Source organism: Cannabis sativa, chromosome X, assembly GCF_029168945.1.
Source record: "Cannabis sativa cultivar Pink pepper isolate KNU-18-1 chromosome X, ASM2916894v1, whole genome shotgun sequence".
Lineage (NCBI taxonomy): Eukaryota > Viridiplantae > Streptophyta > Magnoliopsida > Rosales > Cannabaceae > Cannabis > Cannabis sativa.
Window position 1 is genome coordinate 47,476,567 of NC_083610.1, and position 15,390 is coordinate 47,491,956.

At 36.4% G+C, this 15,390-nt stretch overlaps 3 protein-coding genes across 7 annotated transcripts; 1 reads left to right on the forward strand and 2 right to left on the reverse strand.

Annotated features, from left to right (window-relative positions):
* The first annotated feature begins 2,101 nt into the window (after positions 1-2,101).
* LOC115711665 (cyclin-dependent kinase B2-1) lies at positions 2,102-4,170 on the forward strand. Its single transcript, XM_030640043.2, has 8 exons — positions 2,102-2,553; positions 2,628-2,769; positions 2,859-2,920; positions 2,999-3,110; positions 3,188-3,281; positions 3,383-3,452; positions 3,563-3,701; positions 3,807-4,170. Exons 1-8 carry the CDS (start codon positions 2,321-2,323, stop codon positions 3,897-3,899), a joined length of 945 nt encoding a protein of 314 aa, XP_030495903.1. The 5' UTR covers positions 2,102-2,320; the 3' UTR covers positions 3,900-4,170.
* LOC115711649 (protein PIN-LIKES 3) lies at positions 4,105-6,888 on the reverse strand. Its single transcript, XM_030640025.2, has 11 exons — positions 6,636-6,888; positions 6,376-6,534; positions 6,189-6,268; positions 5,968-6,092; positions 5,741-5,862; positions 5,371-5,559; positions 5,200-5,298; positions 5,010-5,110; positions 4,877-4,929; positions 4,599-4,784; positions 4,105-4,519 (listed from the first exon to the last, which is right to left on the reverse strand). The coding sequence occupies exons 2-11, from the start codon at positions 6,508-6,510 to the stop codon at positions 4,392-4,394; spliced, it is 1,218 nt and encodes a 405-aa protein (XP_030495885.1). The 5' UTR covers positions 6,511-6,534; positions 6,636-6,888; the 3' UTR covers positions 4,105-4,391.
* A 1,393-nt stretch (positions 6,889-8,281) lies between these two features.
* LOC115711676 (DEAD-box ATP-dependent RNA helicase 42) lies at positions 8,282-13,730 on the reverse strand. Of its 5 annotated transcripts, XR_004010587.2 has the most exons (4): positions 13,507-13,650; positions 9,931-13,377; positions 9,001-9,137; positions 8,282-8,681 (listed from the first exon to the last, which is right to left on the reverse strand). XR_004010587.2 is itself a non-coding variant. In XM_030640052.2 (3 exons), exon 2 carries the CDS (start codon positions 13,345-13,347, stop codon positions 9,934-9,936), a length of 3,414 nt encoding a protein of 1,137 aa, XP_030495912.1. In that variant the 5' UTR covers positions 13,348-13,377; positions 13,507-13,730; the 3' UTR covers positions 8,332-9,137; positions 9,931-9,933. The 5 variants fall into 5 exon arrangements, 3 of the variants coding, with proteins under 3 accessions (XP_030495912.1, XP_060963001.1, XP_060963000.1); XR_009685314.1 differs by having other exon boundaries at positions 8,332-9,137; positions 9,299-13,377; XM_030640052.2 differs by having other exon boundaries at positions 8,332-9,137; positions 13,507-13,730.
* Between the last annotated feature and the right edge of the window lie 1,660 nt (positions 13,731-15,390).

Consider the following 15,390-nt stretch of genomic DNA (forward strand, 5'->3'; position numbering starts at 1 on the left):
TAAAAGAGTTTTCCATAAGCACCCAAAACCAGAAAGAAAGCACATTTTCCCCAAAAAACAGAAAACGAAAATGCAGGGATTTAGAAGCTAACCTTTAGTTTCGATTCCCGCGTTGTTCTCGATCACTTCGAGAATGAAAATGCTGTGGAAAATGACAGAAAAGTTGGAATGAATTTCTTTTTTCTGGGGTGTATATACTGGGGAGAAGTTAAGAGAAAGGAGGGAAAAATGGGATATTTGATTCGTATCAAAGCGTTTAAATACCCATATCCCTTATTTGTTGGGATTGTGACACGTGGCAACCAGAATGCCTAAGGTCGCCCAATCTAACGGCCAGCTATGGCCACGCCTACACGAAAACCGAAGAGTTTCGTGACGTGGCATCCTAGAGATAATGAAAATTAATCATTACGGTAGTCATTTTTCGAAACCCTCGATGGGACAACCAAAAGGTCACCTCCTCGTGACAACCTTTCACCTGTCTCTCGAGCAGTAGTTTCCCTCAGTGACCGCTCAAGTCACATCGCGAAACTAGGGGCATGTGTTATAGTGAGATTTCTCTCACCTAGAAACTCGAGACCAGACCCCTCCTTGAAGGACACGTGTATCCAGACTTCCAGTGAAGGCCGAAATGTCCAGGAGAGGCTTCTCGAAGTTTAGACCTCGCCCAGGATAAAACCAGCGAGGTATCGCGGATGCGACTTAATTCACACCGCATAACCGTAATCCTCATCATACAGGGTAGACCCAACTCGCATATGTCAGAACATGTGCGAGTGCCTCCCTCTATACCTCCGCGGCAAGTATAGAGGCCAATGCCCTATGATGCAGTTTTGGTCCCAATGACCCAATAGCCCTAACGGACCAATGTAAGTTCGCATGTCCAGATGCTACCAACTTCAGCATGCGACGTCTGTAACGAGCGATCACCTAAGGACGCAGACGTTCCAAACGTACGTGCGACCCTACGAACTCAACAGACGGAACACGAACGGTCAACTCGCAGATGCGAAGGACGCATACGTTGATGAGTTCAGTAACTGTCATATATTTATTAATGTTAACGTTGTCTGAGTTTAATTATGACAATTTAATGTGTAAATAATGGATTAACAATAAATGTGATCCTCATGTAACCGATTGGGCACCTGCTTTGTATATAAAGGGGTGATCCACCGTGAAAATGGACCTACGAATCCCTTGCGACAGTGGACTAAGCAGAACAAAATCTGACTGAACCACTATATTTCATCGTCTTCTGTATTTTTTCCGGCTTTGTTGTCTGTTCTCGCATTCCCATTTGAGTGCTCGCCGTTTTAGGTTGACTACTCGCATTTATATTCTTGCAAATAATTCTATCTTTTACCAGCTAAATTACACTTGTTGGTGTTGTGAAATTCTAGTAACAACATTATACTAACTAATTCTTCCTCTATTGAGTTTTGTAATACACGAGTGTGTGTATATATAAACCTCATTATTCATTAATAAAATTTATAACTTTGTTTACTAATAGATAGGCCTATTGGGCTTTTAATGGCGCCTACAAGGGAACTTGTTCAGAAGATTCACAGTGATATAGTAAAGTTCACCAAGGTACTAGGCCTTACATGTGTGCCTGTATATGGAGGCTCTGGTGTTGCCCAACAAATTAGTAAATTGAAGCGGGGTGCTGAAATTGTTGTTTGTACACCTGGAAGAATGATTGACATACTTTGCACAAGTGGTGGGAAAATTACAAATCTCCGCAGGGTCACTTATTTGGTCATGGACGAAGCTGATCGAATGTTTGACATGGGTTTTGAACCTCAAATCACTCGAATTGTACAAAATATTAGACCAGATAGACAGACTCTACTTTTATCTGCTACTTTCCCCCGTCAAGTGGAAATCTTAGCTCGTAAACTGTTAACCAAACCTAACTAACTAACTAATACTAAACTAAGTTGTTGAATTTCCTTTAAAAAAAAAAAAACTAAGTTGTTGAATGAGAACGAATGGGCCAATGGCGGGCCTCTAATTACTAACAACAAGGCCCAATTGAAATTTAAAGTACAGTTGAGGGGTTTTATGGGAAAACAAAAAGTAAGAGAGGCTCCCTTTCGCCCCCTTTAGCAAAGCAACCCATCCCATATTTGAATTTAAAATAAAAAAAATAAAAAATTCAAAAACGAAAAGTACCGTTGGCCAACGATCAAAAATCCCTCCCAATTTCATTCATATATATAATGCACACACAGAATTGAAAGACTCTCAACAATCTCTCTCTCTCTCTCTCTCTCTTGTTTCTATCGATCGATACTGTTCCAAGAATCTGAAGATGGCAACACCGGAGGCCACAGTCACTATGTCGGCCATGGATGCTTTCGAGAAGCTGGAGAAGGTTGGAGAAGGAACTTATGGAAAGGTGTATAGAGCTCGAGAGAAGGTTACTGGAAAGATCGTTGCTCTCAAAAAAACCCGTCTCCATGAGGACGAAGAAGGTGTTCCTCCCACTACTCTCCGTGAGGTCTCCATCTTGCGAATGCTCTCCAGGGATCCTCATATCGTCAGGTAAACTCTCTTTTTTCTTTTTTTTCTTTTAAGAATTAGGGTTTTTGATTTTCAGTTGTTTGAATTGAATTTAGGTTAATGGATGTGAAACAAGGGTTGAATAAGGAAGGGAAGACAGTTCTGTATTTGGTATTTGAGTATATGGAGACTGATCTCAAGAAATTCATTCGTTCATTTCGTCAAACTACGGAGAAAGTCCCTCTTGATACCGTCAAAGTAATAATCATTTCCCTATTGTTTTGATGTGGTGTGTGGTTTCATTCATTAGATATTGATCAAGTAGAAATTAATTTGTGCTTTTGCAGACTCTGATGTTCCAGCTTTGCAAAGGTGTAGCCTTTTGCCATGGTCACGGGATCTTACACAGGTCAAAATCCATCTCTTTCTTCATATCATTCATTATACTCTTTTCAGAACTTGAGTGTGCTCACATTTCTCTTTGCAGGGATCTTAAGCCACACAATCTACTCATGGATCGGAAGACAATGATGCTTAAAATTGCAGATCTTGGGTTAGCTCGAGCCTTCACTGTTCCACTTAAGAAGTATACTCACGAGGTATATTATTATTATTCACTAGTTCTATTCATTAATTATGTCCTTGATGATTAAAAACTCTTGGATTGTTGTTGCAGATATTGACTCTCTGGTACAGAGCTCCTGAAGTCCTTCTGGGGGCTACTCATTATTCAACTGGAGTGGATATGTGGTCTGTTGGTTGCATATTTGGTTAGGAATCATATCTCTTCTGTTCCCTTCTCAATTTTTTCCCTTTTTCTCCACACTTTATTTATGTGTTTAAACTCATCTCTCCTTGTATTACCTTATAGCTGAGCTAGTCACCACACAAGCACTCTTCCCAGGAGATTCAGAGCTTCAGCAACTCCTACACATATTCAAGTTCGTCGTACTCTCCCTTTAGTCTTGGCTTTTTGAAGTAGTTTGATTTTATTATTTATGCCTTGTCGTTTATTTTATACTTGCTTGTCTTTGATTTGATTTTTATACAGGTTATTAGGAACTCCCAACGAGGAAATGTGGCCAGGAGTAAGCAAGTTAATGAACTGGCATGAATATCCCCAGTGGAGCGCTCAAAGTTTGACCAAGGTTGTTCCTAACTTGGACAACGATGGATTGGATCTGTTGAGGGTAAGTTATGTAATGAGATAACATTATTCACAATATAAAGATATTGTTAATACCATAATGACAAGTTTCTCAAATTTGATTAAAAATATTATCCAACTTTTGCAGCAAATGTTGCAGTATGAACCCTCAAAGCGTATCTCAGCAAAGAAAGCTATGGACCACCCTTACTTTGATGGTCTCAACAAGGATGCTCTCTAATAACTAAACAAAACCACAAGAGTGGGATTGACTTGGAGACGGGGGTTGCTGCTATATGCTTTCTGAGGGGTTGCTATTTGATTTTGCTTTTCTCAAGCATTGTTATATTTCTAGTTACGTGATAGTAATAGTTGGTGGTACTGTACTGGTAATTGTAACAACTTGATAAACTTGTGTGTAGTAAGAAGACAAAGTATTACGCAAATTTTATTTCCCTCAAGTTGTGGGACTCATTTCCATTTTACTATAAAATGAGATTCTTGCAAGTAAATTCACAAGCATAGAACAAGGACATAAGGCTAGATATTTTAAACACTGACTTAACTATCAACAAATTCAATTCATGTACCCCTAATGAGCCTGTAAGAGCTGCCAAGATTAAATAAATCCTTAATTTGTTTTTACATAAATAATAAAATAAATTGTAACACGGCATGACTCTTGCTGTGTCCAAAAGTGGCTTGGACGGACTCAATATGGTCTCAATTATCATCATGTCACAACAAGCCACATGAAATACGTGCACCAAATAGTAAGTGAAATTGATGCTAAGGCATATGTCCAAAACAAGATAACAGAGCATTCTTTCTCTCCGGCTCCAAACAGCTGGGTAATGGTTCCTGAGAGAGGGAAAATCAAAGGTTTTAATATATATACACACACAACATATATGAAATAAAAGAGTTTTTATTGTAGTACCTATGTTCATAGCAGGTGGTACTACAAATTGGAGAAGAAGAACAAACTGGTACAATGGTTCCGGCTGCACCAGACCGAAATGAACTGCCCCCTTAACGACTAATATGCCTGTCAAAGGGAGCGCTATATAACGAGCTACTACAATGCCAACAACTAGAGATTTCTGGATTCCCTCTTCTCTTAGACCTTAAAAAGACAACAACAACAACAAAGTTAAACTGAAGTTCTTAGTAGTTTAGTCATCTTAAATGTTGTTTGCTTCTATGTGTATCTACAACCTCTAAGAAGATTTCCTCCAATTATAAGTGTGAGTGCTGGAATGGCCCCATCCCTGCAGAGTTTGGGAGAACAGTTTAGATGGTTAATAAGATGTATATTATATAGAGATTTTCGGAAAAACATAGTTTGTACCCCAACAATACAGCAGAGTCTTGGATCACTCTAAGTGGAGCACCACTTCCTATCAAAGATTTTCTGAATAAAGGAACCACTCCAATTATGTATCCAATAATCTACATAACAGAAAATAAGTGTGTTAAGAGTAGAGAGAGTCCATAACTAAATGATCAAAAATATACAGAACAGAATTTTGTTGCCTAACCGCTCCAATAGTTGAAGGGGCCAACAATGCCTTGAGATTTAACCCTCTAAACAGTTTAACCAAACGTTGTTTTATCCCTGAACTTTCTGAATTCCCCACCTGCATACAATTCAGCTCAAGAAGATGAATAATGTGATTGATTTTGAATTAGTAAGAGTATTGTTGTACAACCTTAGCAGTTGAAGATTCATCATCATGTACGGTCTTTGGCAGTACTTCTTCTTCACCTGCAACATCCTCTGGGGAAGGAAGTAGTAGTGGTTCTTCTAATGAACCACTAGAAGACTTGATGTCGTTTATACTCATTGAAGATACACGGACGATGTTATACACATATGACCACAAATATACTGCTCCAATCTGCAAATTCATCATCATCATCAACTCGCATATTACAAGAAAAAACAACAAAACAGGTCCCCGAACCTAACTTGATTTCGATTTTAAGACAAGAGAACAGCAGAAAGTTTTAGTTTTTGTTTCAGTAAATATCAATAACATTCTAATTAATTGCAGAAAACAATATAAGAAAGAAGCTTACAGCCATTGAAAGGGAAACATAAGCCATCCCATAAGTATAGCAGACATCAGAGTCTCCAAAGGGGCTTCCTTTTTCTTTACATAGTGCTGGGATTATAATGAGGGGTAAGTTCCCCAAATTTCCTGTATGTTTAAATCAAAACAAGACTTGGTATCTTAAATCTTTTCTAAATAAAAAACACTAATCTCTATTGGGACTTGAGAGTGAGTGAATAATGATCTACATACCTGCAGCACAGCAACCCAAAATGAGGCCTCTCAAGTGTTGAGGTGGTCTTGTGAAGTGGATCACAACCCATCCAAGTAATGAACCAATAATAAATGTAATGAGAATATTTACAGGCATAAACCACCTAACACATTCCACACAATTACAAATCTTAATCAAATTCACCATTACAAACCAGCAAATCCAACAAAAGATTCTTCGTTTTTCTTTAGTTACTTACAACTTTATCATGCTATCATATGTTATGGTATTTGCGAGGCTGGATCCCACAAGCGCAGGACTGAATACATAAAAAACAATCTGTATATGGTGTGGTAATGATTTGGTAATTATTAGTTAAACACAACACAAACACAATTAATTATATATGTATATATATTTTCATAGATAGATAGATTTTGACTTACTGTGTTTAAATATTTGATGGCATCTTTCCCCAAAATATTAACTTTATCTAAAGCAAGATAGGAACCAAGTCCGGTAAGCAATAGAACTTTCAAGACTGGTATAGATGCTGTCACGAAGAGCCCCAAAAGGTCCATACTTCCTTCCTCTGCAACTTAGACCTTAAAAGAAGAAGAAGAAGAAGAAAGGGTTAAGGGTCAGCGATGAGAGTACACTTTATATAAGACTAGTAGGTTTAGCAATAGAGAGAGAGTAATGAAACCATGCACAAAACCACGTGGCGGGAACGGCTGGTTCTGTGCGCAGCAGCTAATAATTCTTCATAATATTATTATACATTACATGCATATACATACAGTCATTCATCATTCATGTCTTAAGCATATTTAAAATGTTTATATTGATTAATAGCTAAAAAAGAGTTTATCCCGCTATTATCGGATGACCCTTCTGTGATTATTAGTCTCTGATTTGATTTGAATTAGGACTACGTTACGTACTGACCCCACAAATTGGGGGTACTGTTTTTAATCTTTTTATTTGTTACATAGTAATTGTTTTTTTTTTGTTGAATAAATATGGTAATTTGTTAAAATAGCAGTTCAGCAAAAATAATAATATATATAATACATCGACTAAAATGGGCATTGGTTTTGAACATTATTGGAATATTTGAAGCCTCTTTCTGGTAATGTATTAATGTCATGTCCTTCTTGGTCTTTTACTTTCTATTTTAGGAATTATTTTACAAACCTAATTTTAAATTATTTTACTATTTTTATAATTTATTTACTAAAAATACAGTATTTTGATATATTTTTTTATGTTGTACTCTTATTCTTTTAGTAGAATTTTTGTTATTTATATGTTATTTTGATACTGTTTAAATGTTATTTTTTGATTATTTTTATGTAATTTTTTATTATTTTTATAAAATACCGTGAAAATATAAAAAAAAAATTAAATATAAAAATATAATTTTTTTTTATAAAAGAAAGTATTTTATGTAATTATTCTTTTATTATATTTTATCATGAATTTTTTATCTTTTATTTATTTTTTTTTGAAAGATCTTTTATCTTTTATCTTTTATTTATAAAGGATTTTTTTTGGGAAAAACTTAGTTGAAAGAAAGCATGATTTTTTTATATAATAATTAGATAGATGCGTAAAGAATCACACCGCTACACACACAACCTACTAATATATTTTAAATGTGGTACTAAAAGTCCACATGTGCACAAAGAAAAAATGAATTAGATAACTAGAATGAGACACACAACATATGCTGCTGCCACACATATCAATGTCATGGCATCACCCTCATCCCAAACGAATATGCACCAACACTAACTTTCACCTTCTTTCATCTTTCTTTCTATAAAATGGCACTCTTCTTTTACTAGTTTTATCTTTTATTCACTCATTATTATTATTACTATACTAATTACAAATTTTACTCTCTAAACTTTTGACATGTAACAAATTATCCTCCGTGAATTTTATATTTAATTTAAATTTTTTTGTTCAATTTCATTTACTAATTTGATATTGTTTATGTACTAAATTATACTCCTCAAACTTTGATATCTATTAAATCATACCCTTCAAACTTTAACATTTACCAAATTATGTCCCCCTGATCGTTAAAAATTCTTTTTGAACTATTAAAATTGATAGACTTAAATTTTTTTATCCAATTTCATTCAAATTTAGTAATTCGATAACTATAATTATACCTCTCAAACTTTAATATGTGTCAAATCATATCTCTTAAACTTTTATTAGACTTTCATTGATAAAATTAAACAAAAATCATTAAATCCAACAATATTAATAATTCAAGGAAATTTTAACAATTTTAAAAGTTCAAGAAACATGATTTAGTACGTATTAAAATTCGAGAAATAAAAAACCTAATTAACCTTATTAATATTATTAAAAAATGGAACGTCATCTATGCTTCTAGCCAAATTATACTTCTCTTCCTCGCTTGATTATCAAGTAGAAAATGTTTTAATATAGAATTGCATACACTTGCACTTTTATAAGGTAAAAATATAAAACAATCAAACATTTGATTTGAATGAGTAGTCAGTCCCACCGACCCCTCCAATCACAATGCATGAATGAGCCAAGTGCCCCGCCAGATTGTAACTCAGAAACGTACACGATTCTCATTTGTTTTTCTTTCCTGAGCCTGAAACCTCCCCTGAGATTTCCTTCTCACAAACTTAAATTTAAGGGGATGGACGGCTCGGCTTGGCTCCCCCTGCCTTTTATGGTTACGGCGATGCTGCATCATCAGCTGAAAATTTAAGAATTTGTTAACACAGCACAAACTATTAACTAACACAGTAGGAGGATCCACGGTTTCTGGTTTAAAATTGTTCTGTTCATTCATATAGCAAGACAATCATTTAGATAAACATAACAATAACAATAACAATAACAATAACAATAACAATAATAATATAGCACAATGCCATCAGCCACCACAAAAAAGGAATTCCTAACAGGAAAACATGAAAATCTTTAGTGAAATGGCTCAGCTGTACTTTCTCAAATATAGCACAATGGCACCAAATACCAAGCAGGCACTACATCAGTTTCAAATTCGGGGTCACCTTTAGGCAGTCCATGTATGCAGAAATCCAGGATAGTATAACCCCTTTTTACTAGTATCATCATGTTCAATTAGTAATACACTCCTTTTACTCAGACTTGGGATCTAAATTACTGTTTGCTCCTGCAATTTCAAAACCTGTAAATGACAAAGGCAAACCGAAGTATAAGCAACTTGATCAAATAATAAAAATCCACAACTCATGCAAAGCAAAGCAAAGAAACAGGTGTGTGTATGTAAATAGCCCTGAACTCATCCGTTGTTGCAATAAAACAGGAAATAAGGAAACAGTATCGCACCATGATTGCATCCCTGGAGAGACGGCATTAGCAATAATGATGGGCAGAGACAAAATTGTAACATGCGATGCTTAAAACATCCCTCGCGCCATTGGTAAGTGGAAACAATACACAGAAGAAAGAAACACAGAAAATCAAAAATAACGAAAAAGAGAGAAAGAGAGACAAGGACAACAGTCTTTTATCATTTAAGTGAGGTCGAGCAAGAATCTGTACAAAAGTGATGGCATAGCCACTGCTTCACCAGAAAGAAACAACAGAAAAAATTTACTATCTACAAGGTTGGTAAACAGAACTTGAACATTTCATTTCTTTCTGAAGCTACCTCAAGCCTGAAGTGATAAAATAAGTACTAAATTGTTAGATAGTTTTCTTTTTTTCTTTTTTTTTTTTGTTTTTGAAACTTGGATCCCTGCCTAAAACTACAATATTTGGTAACTAGGAAACTATAACAATTTCTATGTTATCGAGGAGGGGAGCAAACCACATGCCCTGACCATTTGAGGTACCCTTCTTGGGTAACTAAATTGTTAGATACTGCGCCCCCAACCCCAAAAAAAAACATAACTTGGATACAAAGGCCAACATTTGCAAATATTAGAAAATATAGAAAAAAGGGATCAGTCTCTTACGTTTTAAAAAACTGAATATTTTCCAGGCTGAGTTCCACCCGGAAGTGATAAGGCCTGATTTGAAATGTCTTCCAGCACACGTTTCAATTCAGCTTTAGCCCTTTTAACAGATTGTTCCGTAGGACCTTCAATGAACAAGTACAATTTGCGTTCTCCCGGTCCTGCCACTTTACCGGGTGGGAAGAACTGCCCCCTAGTAGTAATGGCAGCTCCAGTCCACTCCGATATAGGTCCCAATGTTTCCTTATGTGTGACCTTCCATCGAGCATTCTGAGGGAAATCATTTATCTCCAGCTCTGCTTCATAATGTTCAGGCATTGCATCAGCTTGAATCTTTGCCAGGTTATGCTGCAAGTTCATTGCAGCAGCTATTGCGGCTGCCCGTGCTGCACCATCATTGACGACAACAGGCAACCCAGGTCCAGGCACCGCTGCTGCTGTTCCAGGTAAAGACAGACCAATTACACCTGGCACAGAAACAGGTAGTCCAATATTTGGAAGAAGTTGACCAGCATTAACAGGGGTAGGCATTGAATGGGTAGCAGCTTTAGAGGCTGCAGCGAGAGCTGATATTTTAGCAAGTGCAGTCTGTTGTGAAATGTCGCCTCCTGCCTTGCGGACACCTTCATCTTCGTCCTCAGAATCTGACTTGTCTTCTTCGAAACCATATTCTTTGGCCTGTGCTTTCTTAGCTGCTTTCCTCACTTCATCTTCTTCTTCATTAAACTTAAAACCACTTCCTCCATAGCCAGTTCCATGTGCTTGTTCCAGTCCCTGATTTACTTTTGCCATGAAACCCTCAGCAAGAGCTTTCAGGTCGTCAGGAACAACTTGCTCAGAGAGTTCCAAAGCTTTTACAAGATCAGGAGCATATTTAGAATCTTCATCAGAAATAAATGTAATGGCACAACCTTTACGACCAGCTCGGCCTGTTCGACCAACACGGTGAACATAGTCCTCATAGTGATTTGGAACATCAAAGTTGATCACCAGTTCAAGCTCCTTCACATCCAACCCTCTAGCAGCAACACTGGTTGCAATCAACAGATTACAAACATTGCTTTTAAAGTCAGAAATGGTTGACTCACGATCTGTTTGGTCCTTAGCCCCATGAAGAGAGAGGCAAGGATAACCATGTTTGAGTAGATCCCTGAACAAAGCATCACACTTTTCCTGAGAATGGACAAAAATCAAAATTTTCCCTTTCTCATACCACTCACCTAGTAGCTCTAATAACCTTAAAAACCTTTCATTTTCAGGCCTCACTTCAACCAGTTGCGCAATGTCCTTATTAACAACACTCCTTCCACCCACTTGTATCTCTACAGGTTTGGTTAACACTTTACGTGCTAAGATTTCCACTTGACGGGGGAAAGTAGCAGAGAAAAGTACAGTCTGTCTATCTGGTCTAATATTTTGTACAATTCGAGTGATTTGAGGTTCAAAACCCATGTCAAACATTCGATCAGCTTCGTCCATGACCAAATAAGTGACCCTGCGAAGATTTGTAATTTTCCCACCACTTGTGCAAAGTATGTCAATCATTCTTCCAGGTGTACAAACAACAATTTCAGCACCCCGCTTCAATTTACTAATTTGTTGGGCAACACCAGAGCCTCCATATACAGGCACACATGTAAGGCCTAGTGCCTTGGTGAACTTTACTATATCACTGTGAATCTGCTGAACAAGCTCCCTTGTAGGCGCCATTAAAAGCCCGATAGGCCCATCTCCTGCAACCACAGGAGGCTGGTCCTTTATATGCCTCAGCATTGGAAGCACAAATGCCAGTGTTTTACCTGACCCAGTTTTCGCAATGCCAATACAGTCTCGACCACTCATAATTATAGGCAGTGCCTGAGCTTGAATTGACATTGGCTTTTCATAACCAAGTTTTTTAATCGTATCCAATATTTTACTCGTAAGTCCAGTTTGGTGCCAGGTCTTAACTGGTTTTGGCACATACTTACCATGGATCTTCAATTCTAGAAGAGTACGGTATGCGGCAACATCTTCTGAAGTCATCCTCGAGATTTCTTTTGATTCAATATAGAAATTCTTTCTAAATGGCTTATAATCAATTTTTGAATGATCAACTAGAGAAAGTTTCTCAGCTTTGGTCTTCTTAACTCTTTTTATGAACTCATCGTCATCTTCATCCTCTGCAGGCTCCCCATCATCATCAAGGTCCCCATAATCTGAGTCAGAATCCTCCCCTGGAATAATTCTGCCCATAGACTTATTTGAACCACCCTTCCTACGTTGCTCACCATTGCTTTGATTATCCTTTTTATCCTTGCTCTTCAACTCTGAACTCTTATTACCATGAACTGATGGGTCCGAAACACTACTGAGTTTCTCAACTTCTGGCAAAACCATGGAATTCATAAAAGCATCTAATGGATCAATTTCATCATCCCCAGAAGCCCCATCAACCCCATTCTGCGAAGGTGGAGGAGTAGACCCATTTTCAGAATCCATTGCCATTTCATCCCCAACTTGATTATTAGTTTGGGTAGCTCCGCCATCAATGTCCATAGCCATCTGTACTTTCTCAGCAGAGGGAAGTTCTTCATCATCTTCAGATTCACCCTCAAGGGTCCAAGCCTTTCCAGACTTAGGTTCATCAACAATTTCCTCCCCGTGTGTCTCTCTTTCAGCTTCCTCCTTTTTTCTTTTTAACTCCTGCCACTCCTGAACTCTCCTCCTTCTCTTCTCCATTTCTTCATCCAATTTAAGTTGTTCATTTTCCAACTCCTCTTCACGAGTTGCTTGCTCTTGCTTATCAGAATCATCCCCGGAACTCCTCTTCTTCGGACTCTCTTCGCGCCTACTGCTACTGCGTTCATGCTCTTTCTCCTTCTCATTTTCTCTATCTTTCTCTTTCTCCTTCTCCTTAACTCTATCTTTCTCCTTGTCCTTGTAATCACCATCATCTTTCCTTCGACGTTTCCTTTCGTGGTCTTTAACATCATGACTGCTATCATCACTATCAACTTCCCGGCGCTGCTTTTCCCTCTCGGTGCTGCGTGTTCTCTTCTCTCTTTCTCTTTCTCTATCCTTGTCCCTTCTCTCCCTCTCCTTCTCTCTTTCTCGTTCTTTCTCCTTAGCCCGCTTCTCCTTTTCTCTCTCTCGATGATCCCTTTTCTTGTCTCGACTCCTCTCCCTATCATCATCCCGACTTCTCGTCCTATCCTTGTCCCTCTCTTTGTGGTGCTTAGTAGAATCCCTCTTCTCCCTCTCTCTATTATCATAGCTAATGTCAGAATCAGAACTCTTTTCTCTCTCAGAACGACGAGACGACTCGCGGTGTTCTCTCTTCTCCCTGTGTCTATCTCCGTTCCTCTCCTTCTCGCGGTGGCTCTTCCTCGTATCCTCCGACCCTTCTCTCCTAGATTTACGCTTGCCCTCTTCCATAGCTTCTTCCTAAAGAAATAATTCAAAACCCTAGCACATAAACGAAAAACAATACTACACTATATCATCCAACCAAAAAATCGACCACCACCATAGATATAGAACACACACCATGGAATCAGATTGAGTAAATAAGTAAATAGAATAATGACAACTCACCGAGATCCTGGAGTGGTGTGGTGTGGGTTTTGCTGTACCACCGAACCCTAAAACCCCTTTTGTTGTTCCTGAAATTCGCTCCTCTTCTTCTTCTTCTTCTTCTTCTATTTTACAAAACCAGAAAATATCTCTATCTAGGGCTCTTACTTACAACCCCAACTAACTAATGCACTCTTCTTCCAAACTACATGTCGTTTCTTGTTAATATTGTTTTTTTTTTTTGTACAATACGATTTAAATATTGAATTAAAAATATGTTCCATGCTTTTTGAATTTTTAAAGTTATTAAAAATCCATTTGAATTATTGAGATTTTTAAAATTAATAATTTTTGTCTAATTTTAATAAAAAAAGTCTAATATAGATGAAAGTTGAGAGGGTATCATTTGATACATGTAAAAGTTCGAGAGACATGATTTGATACATATCAAAGTTTAGGAAGCATGATTTAGTACATGGACAATCACCGAATTAGTAAAACTGAATGAAATTGGATAAAAGGCTTTAAATCTAACAATCTTAATAATTTAAGGAGTATAATTTAGTACATATAAAACTTCACAGGCAAAAAATGCTAATTAACCTAAAAATATTAAATAAACCTAAGTTATAAACAATAAGACTAACATAGTTATTCAATTTATTATTGTAGAAGGTGATTCTAACATAGTTATTAAAGCTGCAAATGGGTTAAATTCATGATGGAAAATTGAGAACTTATGTAACTCATTGTAGGATGTAATTTTTTAAAGGTTTCTAGATCTAGTAATTTTGTTGCTCACGAGTTAGCTAAGTGAGCGTTTGATCAAAAATATAATTAGTATGATTGAGGCTTTCTCAATACTAAATAAAATTGTTTGTAATTACCTTATGGTCTAATTTGCTTAACTATACTATTTACACTTCTTTTCAAAAAAAAAAAAAAAAAAAAAAAAAAAAAACAAACTAATCGTGTGTGTTGTGGAAAAAGACTTTCAATTTGTTATTGTGAAAGGTGATTCTGACATAATTATTAAAGGTGTCAAGCAGTTAAATCAAATAGGAGAAGTTGAGAACTATGTATCTCATTGTAGCAGCGTTATGAACTCTTTTGTGGGATGTAATTTTTTGAAAGTTTATAAATTTGGTTGTAACTGGTATAATTGAAGTTTCTTCAATACCATATAATGTTGTTTGTAATGACCTTATGGCCTGCCTAATTTACTTCATCTATACTATTTACGATTTTTTTCAAAGGAGCGAGAGAGAAACTAATCATATGTGCAATTAAAATATGAATCGAATAGTTATTGGTTGTGCTTGACCTAGAAAAATTCAAACAGGTTCAATTTGGTTTTGTAATTGAGTTAAGATTTAGGTTTTATTATTTTTTTGTGAAATTTTAAATAATTGTAAATATATTAAAAACATATCTTTATCAAATTTGTACAAAAATACACATTTTTTCTTTTTTTACTATTTTCTTAAACAATTTTTTAGTTTAGTAAAATTTAAGATCCATGCTAAACCTAAAAATTATAGGCAAAATGTGGTTATTTCTACAATTTTGAACGAAGTAACCCCTCTCGTTTAAATCATCTCACTTATCATTAAGGGTGCGTTTGGAAAGCCACATTGTAATTGAATTTGTGTGTAATTGGAGGTAATTATACAATTTGGCATGTTTCTCTGACCGTGTAATTACACTGTAACTGTGTAATTGGAAGTAATTGAGGGGTTCCAATTACACTCTCCAATTCTCATGGCCTCCCATGAGAATTGAATGTAATTACACTGTGTAATTACTAAAAACTTTCCATATTAAACATTAGCTACTAAAAAATATTATTTTCCCATGTAATTACTAACTATTTTGCCAAACAAGATATTAGGAATTCATATGTAA

Bases quoted from the DNA above. Each gene is read 5' to 3' on its own strand.
- LOC115711676 (XM_030640052.2), bottom strand. From the start codon at position 13,347: ATGGAAGAGGGCAAGCGTAAATCTAGGAGAGAAGGGTCGGAGGATACG.
- LOC115711665 (XM_030640043.2), top strand. From the start codon at position 2,321: ATGGCAACACCGGAGGCCACAGTCACTATGTCGGCCATGGATGCTTTC. The intron at 3,282-3,382 runs GTTAGGAATCAT...ATTACCTTATAG, and splicing joins GTCTGTTGGTTGCATATTTG to CTGAGCTAGTCACCACACAA. The intron at 3,702-3,806 runs GTAAGTTATGTA...CAACTTTTGCAG, and splicing joins ATGGATTGGATCTGTTGAGG to CAAATGTTGCAGTATGAACC.
- LOC115711649 (XM_030640025.2), bottom strand. From the start codon at position 6,510: ATGGACCTTTTGGGGCTCTTCGTGACAGCATCTATACCAGTCTTGAAA. The intron at 5,560-5,740 runs GTAAGCTTCTTT...ATGAATTTGCAG, and splicing joins ATGTTTCCCTTTCAATGGCT to ATTGGAGCAGTATATTTGTG. The intron at 4,930-5,009 runs GTACAAACTATG...CAAACTCTGCAG, and splicing joins GACTCTGCTGTATTGTTGGG to GGATGGGGCCATTCCAGCAC.